Source organism: Pelophylax lessonae (assembly GCF_965119305.1).
Source record: "Pelophylax lessonae genome assembly, chromosome: 11".
Lineage (NCBI taxonomy): Eukaryota > Metazoa > Chordata > Amphibia > Anura > Ranidae > Pelophylax > Pelophylax lessonae.
The window spans coordinates 166506945-166530851 of NC_138778.1; the positions used below are offsets into that span (position 1 = coordinate 166506945).

The 23907-nt window shown below is 43.5% G+C and overlaps 1 protein-coding gene across 1 annotated transcript in view; it reads left to right on the forward strand.

The window, feature by feature from the left end:
• Nucleotides 1-23471, forward strand: part of FKBP10 (FKBP prolyl isomerase 10) — a 36845-nt gene extending 13374 nt beyond the window's left edge. The window contains exons 2-10 of the mRNA XM_082271415.1: nt 1510-1655; nt 5048-5237; nt 7073-7218; nt 8055-8244; nt 10591-10736; nt 11478-11667; nt 11761-11903; nt 19045-19208; nt 22748-23471. Of these exons, the coding sequence (XP_082127541.1) occupies nt 1510-1655; nt 5048-5237; nt 7073-7218; nt 8055-8244; nt 10591-10736; nt 11478-11667; nt 11761-11903; nt 19045-19208; nt 22748-22933 (1501 nt within the window). The 3' untranslated portion in view covers nt 22934-23471. The remainder of the gene's footprint in view (nt 1-1509; nt 1656-5047; nt 5238-7072; nt 7219-8054; nt 8245-10590; nt 10737-11477; nt 11668-11760; nt 11904-19044; nt 19209-22747) is intronic.
• Nucleotides 23472-23907: the final 436 nt, after the last annotated feature.

Below are 23907 nucleotides of genomic sequence, written 5' to 3' on the forward strand. Positions count from 1 at the left end.
GTTGTATAAAGTACTCGAAACCCATACTTGAGTAAAAGTACAAGTGCTCGATCAAAAAGTGACTTGAGTAGAAGTGGAAGTGCTCGATCAAAAAGTGACTTAAGTAGAAGTACTAAAGTATTCAACATTTTTTGTACTTAAGTATTGCAAGTAGTTTTTTTTTTTTTTTTTTTTTTTTTAATTTTGCTACTCAAGTACTGAAAGTAAAAGTACAAGTACTGTGTTATGTAGTTATTAAAGAAAGAAGTCAAACGTTTGAACATCATATTGTTTTTTATTATTTCAAATGCAGCTTTTATTTATACATACAGTAGCATTTATTTTCGTATGCGCTGATAATACACATGTTTTGAGCTTCATGAAACCTGCCATCTACTGTTCTGGCAGTGGTAATTTTTATAATAGTAACAAGTAACTATGCAGCACAAAAAAAAAAATATCGGAGTAGAAGTATTGAAATCATTGAAAAAATGTAGTGAAGTAAAAGTGGAAGTAGGAGAAAAAAATTCTACTCTAGGAAAGTACAGATACCGCCTTTCGGTACTTAAGTACAGTAGTGAAGTAGTTCTACTTAGTTACTATACATCTCTGCCGGTGGGTGGAGAGCAGAGCTGAAGCCATCTTACATTACCTGGTTTAGTTTTGGTCTCTGAGTCGGCAATCTGTGTGCAATAGTTTGCCATTTTTCTGTAGCAAATCTAAGGTACTTGTTATAATACAACCAGGGCTGCTGATATGGTGGTACAGCCAGCTTTCCTGTACCAGTCATGGCCCAGCTGGGTCAGCAGGGGGACCTGGGTTCAGCTGGGAATCGGCAAGATTCAGAATACTTTATTAATCCCAAAGGAAAATTATTAAGGTCTGATTTGATGGGGGGTGCCGTCCATCAGACTTGTGCTGAGTCCGGCAGGGTCTGTCAGGTAGGCTGTACGGGGCCCTATGATTTTCAACGGAGGTCCTGAATACAGCGGCACCTCAAAGTGCTACGGAAAAATGGCAACCGATTTCACTGAGGGTGCCAACCCACTGTGCCCAAAATTGAACCAGGTATTGTAAGGTAGCTTTAGCTTTGCTCTCCACCCTCAGACAGGTTTCACCTCCATAGTGGGCTTAATCAGTCATAGTGGGCTTAATCAGTGAGGCCACAAAGTGGCTAAAAGTGACTCGTCCTATAAAAATATTAACATAAAGGATGTATGACCTATCTAAATCTTATCTACAGTACATCTACTTACCGTGTACACTGACCAGAGGGAGTCACTCACTCGGCACTACTGCCATTCATAGAACGCCCTGTGGATAAGGTGGAGATTGTGACGCCACCCCGCCGAAAATCTAGTAGTGTATGGCCAGTTTAGGACCGCACAAAGCCCCCCCTTGCTGTGCTAATTTGTAATAACTACAGATGGTGTGTTTATCCTCATCTCGTGGCTGCAACTGAAATGCACCCAAAAAATAAATATCTGTTTACAAAGGCTCTCTTAATTCTCTTGTCTCTGAACTTTGCAGCTACGACAGAGGGATTGCAGTGGCTGGATATGTCGGCATTGGGCGTCTCATCACCGGTTTGGACAGAGGGATTCTGGGTATGTGCGTGAACGAGAGGAGAAAATTAATTGTGCCTCCACATCTTGGTTATGGCAGCATCGGAGTGCGTAAGTACAATACTTCATGTTCACCATGCAATCTGGTCAATGCTCATTTCACAAAGCTTTAACGCAAGCATAAAGATCATAAAGTTAGTCATGTCACTAGATTTTTCAAATTTCATTGGGCGAAGTTTCAAACACTTAATATTTTTTTTTTTTATGAAAACATGTATTCTTGTTTCGGTGTGTTAACTTTGTGGATTGATGTACTGGTATATTCAGGAACTTACCAAAACTTTATCTGTTGTATATTGTACGTGTTTGTAATGTTTTTATTGCATTCCGACCAAACAAAATAAAAACTTTTTTTAATTTGGATAGTTACGCAAATATAAAGCATTTTGTAATTTCATTTTCAGACAGCAAATACAGGCTACTTTTTGTGTGCTTGTCTATTCTTAGCTGCTAGCTTAAAACATGGCTTACAGTGGTCAATTGTTCAAGGTTTAAATTCAAACACAATTTGGTGGGGTCAGAGGCGTGATCCCTCAATCCCCCCCCTTTTTGCCTGTTCAGATGAGCTGCTTTGGAGGTTCAATTACAGAGAGACGGTCTTAAAGGTGTTGTAAACCCTTACATATACCCAGTGAAGTTACTGGCCTCAGGTGATACACAGAGGTAAAACAAATCTTATCTATCTGCAGCCCTTTCTTCTCTGCATTCGTTCAAAGTGCTGAATTTTAAAGCTTGTCTGAGAGTTACGAAAAAAAGGAGGCGGAGGGCTGAAGCTTGATTGAGGAAAACGACACCCCCCCCCCCCCCCTGCACACAGTAACAAAGCTGAGGCTGTCAATCAGCTGGAGGTCCCTCCCCTGTCACCATTTTTCTCTTGGTGTCAGGAAAACCTGTCAGAAATGATTGATGCTGATAGCAGAGGAGGCTTACAACTACCTTAAGGCAAACATCTGCTGTGACGCCGGTATCCTAATTATCCATGACACCAGTACACACACTTTATAGATTTGAAGAGATGGATATAGGCAGAAGAATTTAAATGTTGACTTTTTTTTTTTTTTTTGAAAAGTCAAGCTTAGCACTGACCCCCCGCACTCCTAGAGTTGCCGTTGGTCATTTAATGTGATCGAGTACCTGACTGACCAGTAGGTGGGAGGGTTGGAGCCAACGTCAACTTGTACAGGAAATTTAGACATTTGCATATAACGTCCACTTCCTTATCTCTTGATCTATCAATTTGTGTCCATTATGGGGAGATTCCCCCTCACTCCCTATCCAGACTGGCATTGCTTGGGCAACCAACTCTTAAACTCTGATTGGGGATGAGAAACTGGCCATTTTAACTGCTCATTGACCAAGCCCTTGTGTAGTCTGACAAGATTTTTCTCTGGGTGCATGGACCAATGACATGGCAGGGTTTTTAAGCATCGTTCCAGGGGCACCAAGAGCATGCATATCCCTGAGTGTATAGCTGGCACAATATTTCCAGCCTGCTCTTATATCAAGGAGTAGTGGCAAGATGGAGATCTACACCTAGAAAGAACTTGGCCTTAGCTTGAAGTATGGGGTGAAATGACCTAACTGACAAATTAGAGTTTAGGAGGGATTGGGAATTGATAAGAGCCCACGTGGTTCTTCTGCTTAGGATCCCCTGTAGTTGGTCTCTCCCATTGGATTGTGTCCTCACAAAGAGCAGCTTCATATGTTAAGTCTTGACATGATCATAGACATGTTGGGGAAAGATAGTGCTGGACCCGTATATTTTACTGGTATTGCTTTTCAGGTATTACTGTTGGTGTAATTTATCTGGTTCCTGGGCAGACAGCTTCTACACTCCCGAGGTACTCAGTCTCAGATTGTAGGGTGATGTAAAAGGAGTTGAAACTGAAGCACAACACCACTGCTAAGACATCCAGATACAACTTTATTCCACTAAAGGTCGGGTACAATTCAAAAAAAGTAGCCATCACATTTCAGGGAGTCTTGAGTGTCTCCTTCATCAGGGCTTGACTGGCAACAAAGCGAACAAACCAGAAGTGAACTGAAGCTACAATGGTATTGTACTACCATTGTAGGTCCAGTTATCTTCTGGTTTGTTCACTTTATTGCCAGTCAAGCCCTGATGAAGGGGACACTTAGATCCCCTGAAATGTGTTTGCTACTTTTTTTTTTCTAATTGTACCCCTGAAAATTAACCGCTTAAAGCGGAGTTCCAGCCTCACACACTCACCTGTCCCAACGGTCCAGCGATGCGGCTGCCTGAAGCCTCGCTCTTCTCCCTCTCTGCTCTGCGGCGCCGGCATCACTGGTGTGGGCACCCGGCTGTGACAGTTTGGGGCTTCACAGCCGGGTACGCACTGCGCATGCGCGAGTTGCGCTACGCGTCGTGATTGGCCGGCAATCTTCTGGGACCTCTGACATGTCCCAGAAGATGGGAGGGAGGGGGAGAGGAGAACTTGCGCTCAGGGCGCCGCGGCGCTCCGAGCAGAAGTGGGAGCAAGTACCTGTCAAAACTAGGTACCCGCTCCCCCCCCCCCCCCCAAAAAATGACATACCAAATGTGGCATGTCAGGGGGTTAGAACTACCTAAAGCGGAAGTTCCACTTTTGGGTGGAACTCCGCTTTAAGGTCCGCCTTATAGCAGTTTCACTGCTACAGAGCAGCACCTGTGCGCTGGATCCCCTATGTATGTATGTGTATGTATGTGATCCAACACTTCTGGGTAGGGGGTGCGCATGCGCGCCACCCGCGGTTTGCTTCCGCTGTAATTACACACAGCGAAAACCAATCGGGGGGTAAATGGTACTCGATGTCCACCAGCATCCGATCGTTAGGCAAAGAGCCAGAACTGCGATCTACCTATTTAACCACTTCCTGCCCGTGTGACTTTGAGTGGGGCTAGGGGCTATCTGAATGATGTCTGTAGCTACTATTACAATGGATGTAACAGAAATTAAAGTGATCAAAAAAAAAAAAAAATGTAAAAGGAAAGTTGTCAAAATAGAAAAATAAAAGTAAAATAAACAAAAAAAAAAAATAAAGCGTGCTCGCTCCCAGAAGTGAACACATGCGTAGGTCGCGCCCACATATGTAAACGACATTCAAACCACACGTGAGGTATCGCTACGAACATTCGAGCGAGAGTAATAATTCTAGTGCTAGATCTCCTCTGTAACCCTAAGGCCCCTTTCACACTTGAAGTCCGTCGGCGAAATCTTCCGGAGGTTGTGGTTAATGGAATAAGGTTGTATCTGGACCTTTTAACAGTGGTGTGGCGCTTCAATTTCAACACTTTTTTATGATCCTAGACATGGCGTTCATCTGTTTCTTACAATTACCATAGCAAAGTTTTTATTGTGGACCAGATATGTACTAGACTTATGGAATTGTACTAAATGCACAGTTTAAAATTAAGAGAAATCGACTGTCATTCTCCTTTCTAGCTGGAATGATCCCTGCAGATGCCACCCTCTACTTTGACATCATCCTGGTGGATGTCTGGAATAAGAAAGATGAAGTTCAAATCGCAACTTTGGAAAAACCCAGCAGTTGTAACAGGACTGTGCAGGACTCTGATTTTGTCAGATACCATTATAATGGAACCCTGCTGGATGGAACCTACTTTGATTCAAGGTAATAGGACAGAATGATGCAAACACTTTGGGTTGTAATCAGGGCTTTTTTTTTCTCAGAAAGTAGGTGCAGGAACCCAACCATGACCCCCAGACAGCTATGGGTACTGCGGCTGTCTAAATACATTATCCAGCAGTGTCCACACTGTTTAGCATAGATGTAGGATTCTATTTTGCGTCGTATTTGTGGTTCTAAATGAGAGAAATTGAACAGTATATAGCTAGCCTTAATACCCTAGACCAGGGGTCTCCAAACTTTCTAAACAAAGGGCCAGTTTACTGTTGTTCAGATTTTAGGGGGGCCAGACTGTGGTCATTGGGCGCACAAAATTTCCCTGCATCAGTGGGATTTAAAAATCCCCCATCATTTTGCCATTTGTAGGAATTGGGCCCCATCATTGGGCCCTATTGGTGGCATTGGGAGAAATTGTGCCCCATTGATAGTAGCATTGGGGGGAATTGTGCCACATTGTTGTTGGCATTAGGGGGAATTGTGCCCCATTGTTGGTGGCATTGGGAGGAATTGTGCCCCATTGTTGGTGTCGGTGAATACAAAGTGGCACAAGGACTGGATAGAACCAAGTAAAGCAGTGGTCCTCAACTCCGGTCCTCGGGGCCCACTAACAGGCCAGGTTTGCAAGATAACTAAATTACATCACAGGTGATCTCATTTGCTGCTCAGTGATTGCAGTATTCTAGTCTGCATCTCCCCAAGGTAATACTTAAAATCTGGCCTGTTAGTGGGCCCCGAGGACCGGAGTTGAGGACCACTGAAGTAAAGGGCCACAATTTGGAGACCACTGCCCTAGACCCCTGACATTAGCCTAACACTTAAGCTGACCCCAACACTTCAACTCATCAACCATCCTACATCTGAGTTCCAAATCTTTTCATTTTAACCCTGAATTAACCTTGGTTTGTTACCTTTTTATCTAACTTGTATGTAAACCCAATGGCTAAAATCTCATGTAAGCTTTAGCATGTTTTTAGCTCAGTTGCAAACTTTTTTTTTTTTTAGGGTTCAGTTTGGTATGTTTGCCCTTTTCCAGACCTAAACACGAGGAGGTAGATTGATGTAAACAGGCCACAAAAGAACATCCATCACGTTCTGCTCTGAACAGACTGCTCCGTAATGAATGGCTGCTTTCAAATGATATGAGATATATAATTTTCCCCTTCCACATATATGGCATGGCTTGGGTAGAGCCATTAAACTAGATTGCATGTAAAAGTTCAGAGCCAATCAAACGTTTACTTTGCTTAGTGATGACTCCCAATGCTCATGCTAGCTGTCGTGCATAATTAGACATTAAATCTGCTTTACTGGCAGTAACTTCAAGTAGAATAGGGGTATACTTCACCTTCTACTGAAAGTTTAAACAAGGGTCCCCGCTTGGAGCTTCTGGTTTTCCTAAGCTGAAGGAAATGGATATCTGGTAAGTTCCTGCTGTCTGGCCAAGTCCGTTCACAGTGGATAACATGCCAGCCCCTGAATGTGTTCAAAGGTAAAAGTTGACCTAAGGTACCGGTCTTCAGGATGCCACTGTGGCCAGTCATGTGACCACATAGCCCCTGTAGTGGAGCGGCCAAATAGAGAAATCAGCAAAAATCATGTCATGTGACTGGCTGCCATGGCATCCTAAAACAGCAGCTTGCACAACATTTTATGATTTTCATTGGTATGGTGGGCAGGTGAACAATGTGACTGTAGCACCATGTTGTTTGATGGCACTAACAGTCCAGAGAGAGATTTTTACCCGTTGCCTAGATTTACTCTTTCGAGGAAAAAAAAGAAATAACACATGAATAATATCCTGTTTTCTCTCCCTTTTCTAGTTACAGTCGTTCTAGCACATATGACACGTACGTTGGATCTGGTTGGCTAATTAAAGGCATGGATCAAGGTCTAGTGGGCATGTGTGCTGGAGAGTTGAGAAAAGTCATCGTCCCGCCATTTTTGGCTTACGGAGAAAAAGGATATGGTAAGTGCAAAGCTACAGAGACAGAAATGTTTCAAGTGGAACTAAACCCTCCAATATTACCTTTGTATCTCTAGACCCTCCCTTTAAGGTTGAAAGCTCTAACAAGCAAGGCCCTCTGATTCCTCCTGTATTACATTTTATTGTAATTGTACCTACTCCACTTACTTTGTAAAGCGCTGTATAAACTTAGTGCTATAAAAATCCTGTATAATAATAATTTACAGCCAAGGAAGCTGCCATCTTTTCGATTCGGTTTGATTTGCAGTTGTCATGATGCTGCACATGTGATGAGTTATGACACCAGCCATTGGGTGGCTTGATCATTCTGTTGAGCACACAAACAACTGTTGTTAACTGTCAGTTATCATTCTTTACATTCCTTGATTGTAACTGTTTTGGAAACTGTTAATTTGACGGGTTTAGTTCCACTTTCTATTTTTATATAAATAATGTCTAATTGTATTGTAGCTGCAGCAGTGAGCGTGTATATCTGGACAAACAGGATAGAGTGGGTTAAACGCTGACCTATTAAATGTATTCCTGCAACACCTTCATTGTCCAATCAGGAGGATGGGGTGTATTCTTGACCAGTATGTGCTGCCGCTGTTAGAACAGAGGGCCAGGACCTGGCTGTGCTGTCTGGTAGGAGCACCTGGATCAGAAGTATTGGCTGAATGGAATTACTAAATCTTTGAAAGGCTAAACTGTTCCCATGAATGTCCTTTAACTGTATATTTAGCTCTGTGACTAGAGATCAATATGAATAGGGTTAGCAGCTAAAAAGATTGTTCCAAGATGCGTTAGAATGTGTGTAACCTCAGTTTTTCTGTTTCCAGGAACAGTCATACCTCCACACGCCTCTCTGGTCTTTCACGTCCTTCTGATTGACTTTCACAATCCAAAAGATGGGATCACCGTACAGAACCAAATCATCCCCCAGCCGTGTAAGCGCAAGGCAGTTACGGGAGACTTCGTCCGCTACCATTATAATGGCACCCTTGTGGATGGAACGTTGTTTGATTCCAGGTAAATCTGTCATATATGGAAGGACTATATGAAGACAAAAAATTGGATCACACTCCGATACCAATGTGCAAATTACTTGGTGTTCCAGGTTACAGTAAGCAGCACAGGAACACAGCAAGGGGTCTCAAAGACGGTCTGGAATATTCCTATTTGTAATTTGTCCTAAAATGAACCATAACCATGTAGTGTTAAAAGGAAATAGAAACTTGACACCTTTCGTGCTTAGAGTTCCCAAAACAGGTGAACACAGTACTTCTGATAATGGTAACAGCAGAGGACACCAACTAAGTGCAGTATATAAGAAAATACTTTATTATAATACTGCACTTAGTTGGAGCCCTCTGATTCCTTTTTATATATTGCAGAGATTACTTCTGTCTCATTGAGGTGCTACCACGGATATCTTTGGACCTATGGACTTTTTAGTATAATTCTACACCCCCAGTGTACATTCACGTGCATGATTATGTTGTAGTTTAGCTTTATCCCTACCTATGCCATTCTTGATTCTTCTGATAATGGGGACCACTATGCAATATGGATAATTTTGGTGCTGCAGCCCTCTTAAGACTAGGGGAATCATGTAACTGAAAAAAAAAAAAAACGGGAGCAAACTCCTAGTGTATTTTCTCCTGCACTTTGAGGGATAAAAGAAACAAATTCTACTCGCAAAGCCAGTGTGAATATGTGTGATATATAGTGTATATGTATATAACCCAGGAACCAGAAGCAAGCCCATCAATGAACTACTTGGGTACAAGTGCATGTATGATAAAGCCCAAGGTGTAGAGGAAGGCCTCTCTTACAGCTCTGGCTCAGGAGCCCTGGTAAAGTAACAGGGAATGCAGAAGCACAGAGTGGCACGGGTATCTAATAGGACTTCTGCTGGATAGTGCTGATGTGCGTCGGGATACACAGGAGCAACTGGCTGGAAGCACACTGGCAGAAGAGCAGGAACTGATGACCGGTACAGCACAGCTGGATCGGGAGCAGGAAGAAGAGCAAAGGCAAGGTCAGAAAGCCCAGGTCAGCAACTAGCTGGCAGGTCAGAAACGGGCGGCAGGCAGAAGAATAGTCCAAAGTCCGGCCGAGATCAGTAACAAGGCAGTTAACAGAAGGATAAGGCAGAAGCGTAGTCCAAGGGCAAACCAGGGGGTCAGTGCAGGCAGAGTTCAGGCAAAGTCAGGAGCAGATTGGGTCAGGAAAGGGTGAGCAATACAGGAATGGATACAAAAATGCTTCAGGAATGTAAAAGACCAAACTGCACTGACATAAGGCACTAGTGTCACAGTTTAAATAGCCCACCTAGTGCCAATGCACACTCACGGGAACCTGTGTTCATGATCCAGCACCTGCTTAACGGCCATGAACAGGACTTGTAGGAACCATGCGCCTGCGCACATGCATGCATCTTTCATGACAGGATGATAGTACCCTCTGATGCATTTCAGGGAACATTCAGTTCCCCTCTGAAGAAAGGGGCATGTCCCCTGAAACGCATCAGCTGGTACTATCGCTTGAACCTAAGGAGCTTGCTTCTGGTTCCTAGGTTATATACAAGGCTGCTATTCACACTGACATTGTGAGTAGAATTTATTTCTTTTATCCCTCAACAAAGTGCTGGATGCCACTAAAGTGGTGACCTCATCCCTGTGCTGCACATAGTCTTAGCAGAGCTGTGAGAGGAACCCTGCAGGCCCACCCACAACAGGCTGTCTACAGAAAACTGCAGGAGGGAGCAGAGACCAGACCAGTCACCCTCTGCACGTAGAGAGAGCAGCAGTGACCGGTCTTCATTATAGGAAGCTCCTGCTCAGAGGCACATTTTCACACTGGATTGGTGGTTGTTTGTATAATTGTGTCAAATTCCAAAAAGGCTTACTAAAAGCTGGTAATAAGGCAACCTGAGATTAGGCCTGGCTATGCTGTAGCTGTGTGTGATGGGGCCCCATAGCTAGATCATAAAGCAGGGAAATCAAAAACTACAGCCCTCCATCTGTGGCGGAACTACACTCCCATGAGGCATTGTAAAACTCTGACTTTCACAGACATGACTAGGCATGATGGGATTTGTAACAACAACTGTAAGGCCATAGTTTGGAGACCCCTGTCTCTTTAATCACCATCTCAAAGACCATCTCCCTAGATATGTAGGCTCCGCTGTGTCTTCATAATAGTCTTCTAAAGTTTTCCAAACAATATACATTCATTTTATCCAGATTCTATTGTAGCCTACATAAAGTACTATGTAGTCGCATAGCAGTTGCACAGTCTACTATAGCAATTGTAATGACCTTGTCGCATGCAGAGTGTAACCCTAACAAATGTGTGTTGTGTTCCACACAGCTACTCTAGAAACACAACGTACAACACGTACATCGGAATGGGCTACATTATTGCTGGCATGGACTCCGGCCTGCAGGGTGTTTGTGTGGGAGAGTGGAGGAGAATAATCATCCCACCACATCTAGGCTATGGAGAGAATGGAGCAGGTAAGAGACTTTTTATATTGTTAATTCTGTCTGAAGGTTCACCAAAATGATCCGGTATTTCTAATGGCATTTATAGTTAAAGTGGTAGTAAATTCTCTATTTAAATTGGTGCCTACAGTAGAAGTCTTCCCTGTAATGTGAAACTCTCCCAAACATGCACAGTTAAGGAGATATTCACATTGGCTCTAGCCAGTGATGTCACTGTGCATGTACATTGAGTAAAACAGCAGAGAGATATAAAAAAAAATGTAACCCTTCTCTACCTAAGACAAGCATTTTTACCTCCTTGGAGACTACCTTGTCCGCATTTCCTCTTCCTAGCGGTAGATGGGCAGCTTTGGGTTGGCATTTATTTTCCAATCAATCTCTTCCTGGTGGATACATTGATCTATAGTCAACAACCCACTCAATCATCGGGTAGCCACATGGGGAAGTTAATTTAGAATTGTATCTTATCGATTACATCTCTGCTTCCACCATGTAGTCTTAGTGTGGTGATCGATGCAAAACAATCAATAATATTCATCCGAATCCGATCTAAATTGAGTCCAAATTGGAAGGGAAGTTATAACTGTTTTTTGATTTGATTGATTTGTACATCGATCAGATGGAAAAAAATCGAACCATGTATGGCCACCATCAACGGCTCAAACGTTACAAATTGTGAGTTCATTGTTTTAAAACAACATGGTGTAAACTCAAATTTTCCGTCAAGTAATTTTTTTTTTTTTAACTTTAAAGGAAAAAGCATTCCTGGATCTGCTGTGTTGATATTTGATGTCCATGTGATAGATTTTCACAATCCCAAAGACACTGTGGATATAGAGGTGACCTATAAACCAGAGGTGTGCAACATTACTTCCAAAAAGGGTGATTTTATTAAGTATCACTACAACTGCTCCCTGATGGACGGAACTCTGATCTTCTCCTCGTAAGTACAGCATACCTCCTGCTAAACATGCATGTTAGTGACTCTAGCTTGGAAGATCTGAGACACTAATCAATTTTGTTTTTTTTGTGCCAGGTATGACTTTGAAGCCCCCCAACAGATCAGCTTGGGAGCAAACAAAGTAATAGATGGTCTGGAGTTGGGTCTAACAGGCATGTGTGTTGGAGAGAAAAGATCTGTCCTTGTTCCCCCACATATGGGCCATGGAGAAAGTGGAGGTGAGTCTGATTTCTAGGTATAAGACAAGGGATTAAAACGGGTTGCGTGTAGATCCTAGAAGATCACTTGTAGGGGTTGAGGTAATCAAGGGAGGGAAATGTATATATATGTATATGTGTGTGTGTGTGTGTGTGTGTGTATATGTAATCTATATAGATAGATAGATAGATAGATGTAGCACCCTACAGGTAGGTGCTAGGTAAATGCATAGTGGGCCTTGTGCCTAACAGCAGGGCCATGATTTATTTTTGGTCAGGGTGTCATGGCTTTCAGGTGTGTCTGCTGAGGGGGGGAGTCTCCCCACTGGCTCTGTGAGAGGTTCGTCATAGGGCAGTGGAGGAAACCCAATCAGGGACACATTCAGGCTTGTAACTACCCCAGAAGGCAGATTCTGCCACAGAGGATTCTGGGAGTGGGTATAAGTTTGAGGGGAGTGCATGACTCTGCGTCTTTGGCGGGAAGCAGAGTACCAGGAGGGAGAGGATGGCTGTCTCTCCTCCTGTCAGAGGAAGCGGATGTCTTGAGTGCTGCCTGAGAATCCAGAGGTTGCGGAGTTGAGCTGAAGGGGATCCGGTATGCTGAGAACCAGCAGAGAGAGAGAGAGAGAGAGGGGGCCAGTTCCCGGAAAGCCTACAAAGGTTGTGAGTACTGTGGATTGCACCTGGGGGTCTACCCAGTGTCAGAGGGGACCACTCCGGAGAAGGTTCTGGGATCCAAGAGTCATCTAGCTGTGAAGGGGTGCCCGGTCGCAGGACCCTGAAGTGTTAGAGGGGGTACCTAGGTTGAGGACCCTGAAAGTGTTAAAGGGGGCGCCTGCAGTTTGGGCCCTGAAGAGTCAGTGCACAGTGTGGAGTGTACAGGTTGAGAGTTGCAGCAGCACAGGAATTTGCAAAGAGCAACCTCAAGCTAATACAGAGCTGGAGGGAGCTGTTCTGTGACTTTTGAGCAAAGCAGTTTCAGAAGTCAAGTATTCTACAGTCCTGGATCTTCTGAATTCAAGTCGAGGTTCCAGCACAGATTTCAGGTTGAGCTATTCGCAAAAAAAGAAGCAAAGGAGAGAGAGAAAGGAAAACCTTAAGTTTTCAGTGTTAGTGTATCCAAGCGTTGGCTAGCATTGGCTGGCGTCAAGACAGTGCTAACAGGCATTGTTCTAGAAGAGTCCCAAAATTGTACCTAGTTGAGCCAGAGGAGTATCCCACTCATTCCCTTCTCCTATCCCCTAAATACAATAAAACAAACTAGAGATACTGGACTGGTCTTTGTCTCAGGTCTCACTCACACCTGGGTTCACAGCTCAAATGGGCTGAGAGTGTTACCTATAATAATGGCAGACCCACATTTAGGCTCAAGGCCTAGAAAACCTGCATATATATATATATATATATATATATATATATATATATATATATATATATAATAGTGTGTGTGTGTGTATGTGTATATGTGTGTGTGTATATATAATGTGTGTTTATGTCAGGGGGTCACAATTGGAGGGGTAGTGTTGCATATAGAGGAACAGATGCCCCTTATTTTCCTTCTGCATCCACTGAAAGCCTGCTTCTCATCTTATTCTCTTCTGCTGCCCCATGCCCCTGTGTGCAACACCTGCAGTGCTGCTGTTTGACCCCCCCCCCCCCCATCTCCAACCAGGTGCTGCCGGGGGTTGTCAGGATGGAGAGCGGTGAAGGGGCCGGTAAATGTAATTTACTAGCCCCTTCCTTTTCTAAATGGACACAGTGAATGATCGGTGCCGACCCCTCTTGTGTCCATTCATAACTGAAGCATAGTAAATTGTGTTTACTATGCTCCAGATTAAGAATCAATGGAAATCTCTGTACAGAGCTATTCCTGTCCATTCATGCTGTGCAGCAGAGATGGAGATTGAGGGCTGTTTCCTCAATCTCCTTTCTCTGTCTCAAAGGTGAAACATCAGAGGTCTGTTTATACCCCTGATATTTCACTAAAGCCCCCCAACAGGTCTCTAAAATTGTAAAAAATAAAAATTGTAAATAAAATGGTAAAGAATAACCACAAAAAAAAAAAAAAAAACTACTGACACCAGTAGCGAAACTACCAGGGTTGGAAGTGCGTCTGGGTCCTGGTGTTCTACCGCCGTGAGGGGGGCCCCAAGACAGCAGGAAGGGGTCCTGCTGCAAACCTTGTGAATGGGTACCAGGATTGGTGGGAAGGGTCCTGGGCTCAAAGGTAAGGACCCCAGCGGGGGGGTCAGGGGGGGACCCTTCATGGTTTCTTGCACCAGGGCTGACTTTGTCCAAATTAAATGCTAGTGTGAGACATCCAGTATAGGATGAGTCAATGCCTCGAGTCAAATCTGACTTTGAGTGTATGAATTTCAGGTTGAGCTATTCGCAAAAAAAGAAGCAAAGGAGAGAGAGAGAGAAAGGAAAACGTTAAAAGGAACAAAAAATTTCACCTGTTGGCTGGGTATAGAAGACTACATAATCTTTCCAAAGCAATATTTCAAATGTTAATGGTGTTAATAAGTAAAACATTTTGAAAATGCTTCAATAAATAAAATCTAGACTATATAGAAACCACTATATATTTCCTTTTTAATACAATTTAGGGATGTAGGTACAATAATGTAAGAGCATACAGTGGCATGAATAGGACATTAATGAAGACTCTTTTTTAAAGGGTCCTCATTCAAATTGTTTATGTATTTTTGCCTAATGTAAAAGTACCTTATTTGTGTGTATGTTTGTTTTAAAAATTATATTTCCATGTATTTTCTAATGAAATGTGTATATGGGGTCAGTCATATTTGCTCCCTACATATGCAGGTTCTTCAGATTCAGGTGCTACTTTTTCTTACAATGTAGTGCTGGCCATAGATGATTGTTTTTTTGTGGTTTTTTTTTTTTTTTTTTTACCTTCCCTTCAGCCAGTGGCCTAAACCAAAAAAACGATTTCTCCATCCACACAAGTGAGATGTATGCAGGAAACCCCCACTAGAATAATGTATTCTAAAAGTGGTACTCTGCGCTGTCAGAATACACTGATCCGCTCCTGCAGCCAAACGGGGATGTCCACACATGGATGACAATTCGACCCATCCTGGCCGAATTTCGATCCATCTATGGTCAGCTTAAGTCTCAGTCAGCTGGTTTAATATGCTTGTTGCACTTACCCTGTCATGATAGATATTGCTTGTTGCACTTACCCTGTCATGATAGATATCTAGTATTGTTGCCCTCTCTGAAAATGTTAATGGATTGGCTGTTTTTTTCGAACCCTCTGGATTCATTATGTTTAAAGCCCCGTACATACGGGCAGAATGTCAGGAGACACTTGCCGGTTCAAAAAATACCAGCCGACATTCTGCCAGTGTGTATGTCAGTGTGCCAATGGCCGAGAGCGCTGATCTGAGTGTTCTGGCGGAGGGGCTGTCCTCCTGTCAGAACACAACCGCTTCAGTGGGGAAGATCGCCAAACTAACCTTGCATGGTTCCTGAGGCTCCTGACCAGTCAGTTTTTTGAGTTGCACAAAAAAAAAAAAAAAAAACTTTACTGTGTACCAGGCTTAAGTGAGAGGTCCTGAATAATTCTGCTGACCAGAAGTCAGGAAAAAAGTCGAAGTCTTTTCTTCGCATTGGTCACTTGCTCCAGCCACTGGTCAGCATGACAATGGGAACAGGTATTTAAAAGGAGATATCTGTAATGACAGCCAAGTGTCGCTTGAATGAAAGCAGAGTATTTGCACTGAGCCACTAAGAACCCCCTCAGTTTCGCTCATTTAAAACTACACCATACTTTAATTTGAAGTGTTAAGCTCCTTTCACATGGGCTGTCACAGGCGGACCTGATCAGACCCGCCAGTCACTCCTATCTTCACGTCTGCTGACATTCACTGTCAATGGTTTCGGTCTGCCAAAAACAGACTGATGGTGGTTCTTTTCCCCATCCGTCCGGGGGATCATATGGCATCGGACAGGCTTTCTGTTTCCATCCAATTGCCCCATAGAGGAGAAGAGTGGGACTGTGTTCGCTCTGTATACTGGAGTGGACACAGATCTGTCATCCACCTAGTTTGGGGGGGGGGGGGGGATCAGTGGCAAGATCCCCTGCTGAACAAGCAGATTGCACTTAGTGGAGGTGCCTGTGTGAAAGGGGCCTTATAGGATTGCTCCCTGCTGTGCTCATTACATTTTTGCAGCTCTAAATTATGTCCTCCTTTTACTGCTTAGATCAAACCGTCAAAACAACGGGTAGTCAGGTTGGGTTTATATTTTGTTAGTTCCTCTTCAATGAGAAGACTTTTTTAGACCTAATCATAAGCCTTTAAATATACATAAAAGGTATTTTGAAGACCTGTCTGTTGGTTAGCATTGTTTTTCAACATGAGCTCATACTGTTTCCTGGACTATGCTGTTATAATCTAAGTAGCAGTTCCATTATTGTTCCATTAATAAATGCATTGGATGAAAGCATCTGTATTATGCCAGCCACAGTTGTTTGACTTTGTGGGCCTGAATGTGCATAGAAGATATATTTGTGTGTGTGTATTTTCTTCTGGGAAGGCTGTCCACAAGGTTTAGTTGTGTGTCATGGAATGTTTGACCATTCTTCCAAATGGCATTTGGCCATTTTTATTATAACCCAATTAGTAAGACTATGATGTCCTATTTAATTCTCCACAAAACAGTTGACACCTGTAGTTTTAGAATCCAACTTCAGATCCATATTTTCAGGGAAAGGATATCCATGGCTATCTAATTGCTAGCTTGCACATATGATACATAGTTGCATAGTAGTTGATGTTGAATAAAGACAACAGTCCATCCAGTTCAACCTGTGTGTTCTTACCATCCTTGCAGTGAAGAACTCCTTACGCAGCTTAAGGTTAAACCGCCTCTCCTCTAATCTCATTGTGTGGCCGTGTGTCCTCTTGCACTCCTTGAGACTAAATATTTTTTTTCCTATGCTGGGATTACTATTAAGGAATTTTAAAAATCGCTATCATGTCCCCTCTCAGGTGTTTCCTCTCCAAGGAGAATAAATTAAGCGCTTGTAATCGCCCCTCATAATTGAGGCCCTCCAATCCCCTAATAAGTTTAGTTGCCCTTCTTTGGACTCTCTCCAGTTCCAGCACATCCCTTCTGATAATTGGCGACCAGAACTGGACTGAATACTCCAGATGCGGGCGGACCATGGTTTTATAAAGTGGCAGGATTATAGCTTTATCTCTGGAATACATCCCCTTCCTTACGCATGCTAATATTCTGCCGGCTTTGGCAGCTGCAGCTTGACATTGCATGCTATTGCTTAGTCTATCTTCTACTAGAACCCCCAAATCCTTCTCCATCCTGGATTCCCCCAGAGGTTCCCTCCCTAGAGCATATGTTTTTTGCCCCAAATGCAATACCTTTTTCTCTACATTAAACCTCATTTCCCATGTAGTTGCCCACGCTGTTATTTTGTTCAGGTTATTCTGAAAGATTTCTATTTCTTGATGAGCCGTTATTGCCCTGCCTATTTTGTGTCATCCATGAAAACTGAGATTGAACTAATGATCCTGTCCTCTTATTGATGAATAAATCGAACAAAATTGGTCCCGGGACTGATACCTTGGGGGACCCCACTTACCACTCCAGACCAGTTTGAGTACGTGTTATTTATCATCACCTTTTGGACACGCCCATGTAACCAGTTTTCTATCCAAGAACAAACCTTGTGGTCGATGCCTGCAGACCTTAGTTTGTAGATTAAGCGTTTGTGGGGAACTGTCGGATGCCTTAGCAAAATCAAGATACACCACATCCACAGGTCTCCCCCGATCTAGCTCACAGCTTACCTCCTCGTAAAATGTTAACAGATTGGTTTGGCAAGAACGTCCTTTTGTGAACCCGTGCTGATTACTGCTGATACTGTTGACCTTGGCAAATTCTTGGATATAGTCCCGTATCCCTTTTAATAATTTGCATACAATTGATGTCAGGCTGACCAGCCTATAGTTTCCCGGAATATCCCTCTGCCCTTTTTTGTATATTGGTATCACATTGGCTTTCCTCCAATCACCTGGTACTCTGGTGCAAGCCATTTAATCCTGGTGATTTATTAGTGTTAATGTTATTAAGTCTTTCCTTGATTTCATCCTCTGTTAGCCACTGCGGCAAGTCCTGTGATGTGCTGCTAACCATACAGTTATGGTCAGTATACCCCCTCCTTTTCGTGTGTAAAAACCGAGGAGAAGAAAGTATTTAGTACAGTTGCCTTCTCTGTGTTCTCTGTAACCATATGAGATATTTAAAGGCCAACTCCAAGCTAGAAGGGGGAAAAAAAAAAGCTTTGCAGTGCCCCCAACCCCCACCGCAAGGGTTAAATGCTTACTACATCCAGGGGGAAATTAAAAGGCTGCATTACTTACCTTATCCCTGCTCCAGTACTCTCCTCCCTTCATCATGCTGGTCTGCGAGTGGTCCTTGAGTACCATAACGTTCAATGTAGAGCTAATAACCCTGCATTATATGTGGAGGAAGTGGGAGGGCAACAGTGACCAGGACCTCCTTGGAGAGGAGGCTGCATTGCTGGAGCAAGGAATAAGGTATCGCACCTTGTTTGTTTACCCCCCTAGGCAAAAGCAAGCATTTAACCCTTGCAGTGTTTGACTGCAAGGGTAGTTTTTTTTTTGTCTGGATTTGGAGGAGCTTGTACAATAAGGTTCCTGATGGAAGCTAGACTGGTACTCTCTTTTGTAGAGTCTTTTGTTAGCCAGGAGGTGGCCCTCTAGGCTAATTTTCACACATTTTCAAGGCTATCCTTATCTGCCTTGCTGGAAAATGTCTTTTTACAAAACTCAGTTGCTTGAGACAAAATTTACACAGACCTATGAGTCAGAACGAGTGGCTCAAACCGCTTCCTCTGTATTGCTTTGTTAGAGGTTTCAATCAGAGCAAACCACTACTTCTGTGCCCTCCCATTAGAGGACCCAGAGTGCTCTGTGAATCCCTTGTCATAGGAGCGCCCTGTATTAAATTTCTGAAACCAAAATTGTATGAATGATTGACCCAAAACAATTGTAGTTTCCCTTATTATGCACTGTTTCTCTGTTTTTACATTTGCTTACTTTTATTTGAAAACTGTAAGATTTGTGAGTATTTCTCTTCTGTCTCTTTGTAGCTCGTGGAATTCCCCCCAGTGCGGTCATGAGGTTTGAGGTAGAGTTGTTTCACAGAGAAGAAGGAATCCCAGACGGTTACTTGTTCATCTGGCTTGCAGAAACTCCAGACAACCTCTTTGAAATAATGGACTTGGACAAGAATGGCGAGGTTCCATTGGAAGAGGTGAGTGGCCAAAGATGTATCTTTATAGCATATATTTATATTTTCAGAATCCAGACCATTTACATCTATTCAAGACCCTGACAGAGCTTACAATCTAACATCCCTACCACAGCTACTATATACAGACACAATAGCCAGTTTTGGATAGAATCTTGAGGATTTTGATTGTGGTAGGAAACCTAGAGAAAGGAGGAGAGAATGCATAAACTCCATGCAGATAGCGTCGCTGGTGGGAACTGAAGCCAGGAAACCAGTTCTGTACGAATTCACTGTGTTGCCATTTAGTTTTGTGTATGAAATAGGAGCACAAGCCTGTAGCATCCTTGCTCAGTCCATACACAAATTAATTGGTCTAGCTTTGGAGGATTTAGAAAGCATTAATGTTGTAATAAAAAAAGTTCCTTTTGACACGGTCATGTCTACAGAATAGCGTGGTGCATATAAAGTGTATTACATTTACAGGAAGGATGGTGTGGAATATTTAAAAAAATCACTGTCTACAGAGTGGGGTGGTGGTCTGTTTAAAGTACAGCACAGAATAGTGTGGAGCATATCATGGAGAATATAATGTACTTTATATACTCCACCATGTACAACACAGTGTACAGAGCAGGGTAGCATTGAGTAAATTATGTACAGCACAGAATAGTTTGGAGCATATAGTATATACTATATTGTACAGAGAACAACAATTCCTAGCTCAACTTACCAGCCAGCCTGCAACAAACTGAATTGTCCTGTCTTAAAGCGGAAGTAAAGTCCTATTTTTTTAATTGTACCTACAGGTAAGCCTTACCTGTACCTTATAAGGCTTACCTGTAGGCACTGTAAATATCTCCTAAACTTGGACAGTTCAGGGGATATTCAGAGTGCATGCAGCCGATGTCATAGGCAAATGCGCTCTGACGGTCCAGTTAACCATGCCGGACCTTCAGAGCCTGTGCCATGTCGGCTCCAGCATGCATACGCGGGAGTGTCACCTCACAGCATCGGAGCCCGCGAACCGGGAAGAAACATTGGGAAAGATGTCGGCAGTGGGCGCCGCTGGAGGGTTTTAAGGTAAGTATTTCATATTGAGCTAGTAGGCGATGCATACTAGCTCATTATGCCTTTTGCCTTACAGGTTTTTTTTCCTTTTTTGGGGTTGGTTTTCTCGGGGGTTTACAACCTCTTTAACAGTTCACATGAAAAAACAGGGGTTTTGTTTGCATGCATTTGCAAGTACATGCACAAGTTGCAGTGGCCATGTCGGGGCACCCCAGTATTGAAGGGAGCCCATGCCTCCTTTAAAGGCACAAGGACGCACTGGGCACCTAGCAAATAGGACAATTGCAGGAAAGGTGTCCAGTACGCCCCCTCGCCAAATGACCAACAGTACAAATGGCAGCTGCCCCCAACCTATAAATGGCTTTTAACCACAAGGAGCACATGGAAGGGCAATGCATGGCAAACAGCCAACTTGCAACAAACTGAATTGTCCTGTCTAACAGTTCACCTAAAAAAAGAGCGGTTTAGTTTGCACACATTTGCAAATGCATGCGTAAGCTACAGAGGCCACGTCACAGCACCCCAGTATTATGTGCAGTCCTAAAGTTTTAAGAGCCTCCATAGTAGGAGCACGAATATAATACTGGATAGATTGAGGGCAGGTATGTCTGGAGGGAGCCCACTGCTCCTTAAAGATATAGACCCGCACTGAACACCCAGCTGGTAAGTTGAGCTGACAATTTTGTTTTGCATATATAAAATACAGCACTATCTACACAGTGGTGTTTAGTAAGATAATGTCTAGTGCAGGATCATGTCCAGCATACAATGTACAAAAATGTAAAAAGAGGATTGTTGTAGAATATAGCAATTATCATATAAAGGTTAAGTGAGTGGGGTCGTGCAGCGATTGGTGGTTTGGTGTGTCACTCGGACACACCACATATCCAATCATGGTAAAGAGCCTATGACAGGCTTTTTACCATGTGATCCGCTAGGGCTGGGCGATATGGCTGAAAACTGTATCACGATATCAGTGTTTCATATCGGTCGATATCGATAATTATTGGTATTTTTTATTACCCATTTAAAATAAGGACCCTAGGGTGAGAATACAGGGCGGCGGGCATTGTACAGGAGAATGCAGGGTGACTGGCATGGTGCAGGAGAATGCGGGGCACTGGCATGGTGCAGGAGAATGCGGGGCACTGGCATGGTGCAGGAGAATGCGGGGCACTGGCATGGTGCAGGAGAATGCGGGGCACTGGCATGGTGCAGGAGAATGCAGGGCACTGGCATGGTGCAGGAGAATGCAGGGCACTGGCATGGTGCAGGGTACTGGCATGGTACAAGAGGATCCGGGGTTGTGGGCATACTACAGGAGATGCAGTGCTGTGGGCATGGTACAGGTAGACCATGCCCGCAGCACTGCATCCCTTGTAGTGTGCCCGCAGCCCTGCATAATGGCAGGTAGTGAAGCTGTTTCACTTACCTGTTCCAGAGGCACCTTCATTTTAAAAATGGCGCCGCCACGTCATTGCGCACGCGCCGCCACCGCTCGTCTAATTTCGGCTATTCCCGGCCTCTCCCGAGCGGCGGCGGCGCATGCACGGTGACATGTATGTGACGGGCGGTGCCATTTTTAAAGCTTAAACCCGTCGGAGCGGACTTTTCGTTTTATCGTTCAAAGTCTTTTATTGCTATCGATCACGTGACTATCGCAATACATATCGGTATCGTTTTATCGCCCAGCCCTATGATCCGCTGTGTCCAATCACAGCTGATCACAGTGCAAATAGGAAATGCCATTATCGGCATTCCTCTACTTACGCTGACAATGCGTGAGTAGAGGAGAGCCGATAAGCAACTTTCCTGACCGGGGAATCTGTACTGATCAGTGCAATGATTATCAGTGATGCCCATCAGTGCTGCCTTTCAGTGCCCATCAGTGATGCCTGGCAGTGCCCATCATTGCCACCTATCCGTACCCATAAAGGCTGCATATTAGTGCCGCCTTCTCCTCAGTGCATGCAGTGCAGCCTCATCAGCACACATCAGTGAAGAGAAAAATTACTTATACAACATTTTGTAACCGAATCTAAAACTTTTTTTCTCTTTCAAAATTTTCGGTCTTTTTTTTTCATTTGTTTAGCAAAAAATTAAAAACACAGTGGTGATTAAATACCAAAAGCTCTGTCTCAAAAACATGATAAAAATTTTGTTTGGGTATTGCATTGCATGACTGCGCAGTTTATCATTCAAAATGCGATAGTGCTAAAAGCTGAAAATTGGTCTGGGCAGGAAGAGGGTAAAAGTGCCCAGTATTGAAGCGGATGAAGTGAACCTGTTAGGGGGTCAACAGAGGCACTAACCTGAATAAAAAATGGCTCATGCCTACCTGTCCATCGGCCCATTTGCTAAAACTTTGCTCTGTAGCAGGTGCCTAGTCCGTACTGGTCCTATTCCAAACCCTTGGGTGTGTGCAATCAGATCCCAGGAATTGGCAAGAGAAGATTACATTTCTAACATATATTTTTTTTTTGCTTCTGCAGTTTTCCACCTTCTTGAAGGCTCAGGTAGAAGAAGGGAAGGGCCGCTTCCTACCAGGAGTAGACCGGGAAAAGTCCATTACCGACATGTTCGTAAATCAAGACCGCAACGGCGATGAAAAGATCACAGCTGATGAGCTGAAACTGAAGACAGAAGAAGAGGCAGAGCTAGTTCATGAAGAACTGTAAAGGACATAGAGCTGAGCAAATTCGAGAGGCAGCTGGGAGATTGAGGCCCATCTCCCGGTGCCTTTCAATCTTGCTGGTACGAAAGCTAAGTCTGCGGCTACTTTATCCCCTTTACAGAAAAGACTTTAATATGTTGCTGGAATATCCGGCTGTAAGGGGACAATCTGGCAGCTATGCAGAGTACAATCCAAAAAGTATTTCATGAGCAAAATCATGGTAAAGTGACTCAGATGGACTCCGCATCCCGGCAAGAGGAAAATCCAAGCGGTTTCAAGTTTGAGTGCCAATGACAGTCTTTTTTTAGTTTTTTTCAAAGTAGCTAGTGAATACCGCACTTTCATATTTTGTTAAAGGATTCGACTCATTTTCTCCCTTCACATTTGATTTTTCCACAGCGACGTTGCACATAGCAAGCATCCGAAGAACATCGCCTTGCCTGTTTCTAAACTCAGATATTGTTCCTGAGAGGATGTAAATGTTATTTTTGCAATGGGAATTCAAGATTATTAAAGGGTCTTCAAGCCCATTTTTATTTTCAGTTGGTGTATATTTATTTAAAGCTGAACTCAAGCCATGCAAGGAAAAAATATTAATGTAATCCATGGTCTGGCAATCTACTACCCAAGTTCTGGTTGTGACAGCTCATCTGCTGAAGCCACTCTGCATGCCAATGTGATCAGTCTTGCTGCCATCTCTCTCCTCCACGTCAGCACTATAATTGGTGGAGGACTAACATCCATGTCATTAAGCTGAAATGTGGGCACTGCTAGAAGCACCCATCAACATTCCAGCACTAAAGAGCCGATTAGGGACACTGGCTGCCATGGAGCTGAGGATGGTAAAGTCTACCTTAGAATTACCTTCTGAACATTAGTCGGCCATATAACACATGTACTTTAATTGTAAAAACACACAAGAAGGCGCAACTCCTCATGCATTACCACCATACAATTTATTAGGTCCCAAAAGACAAA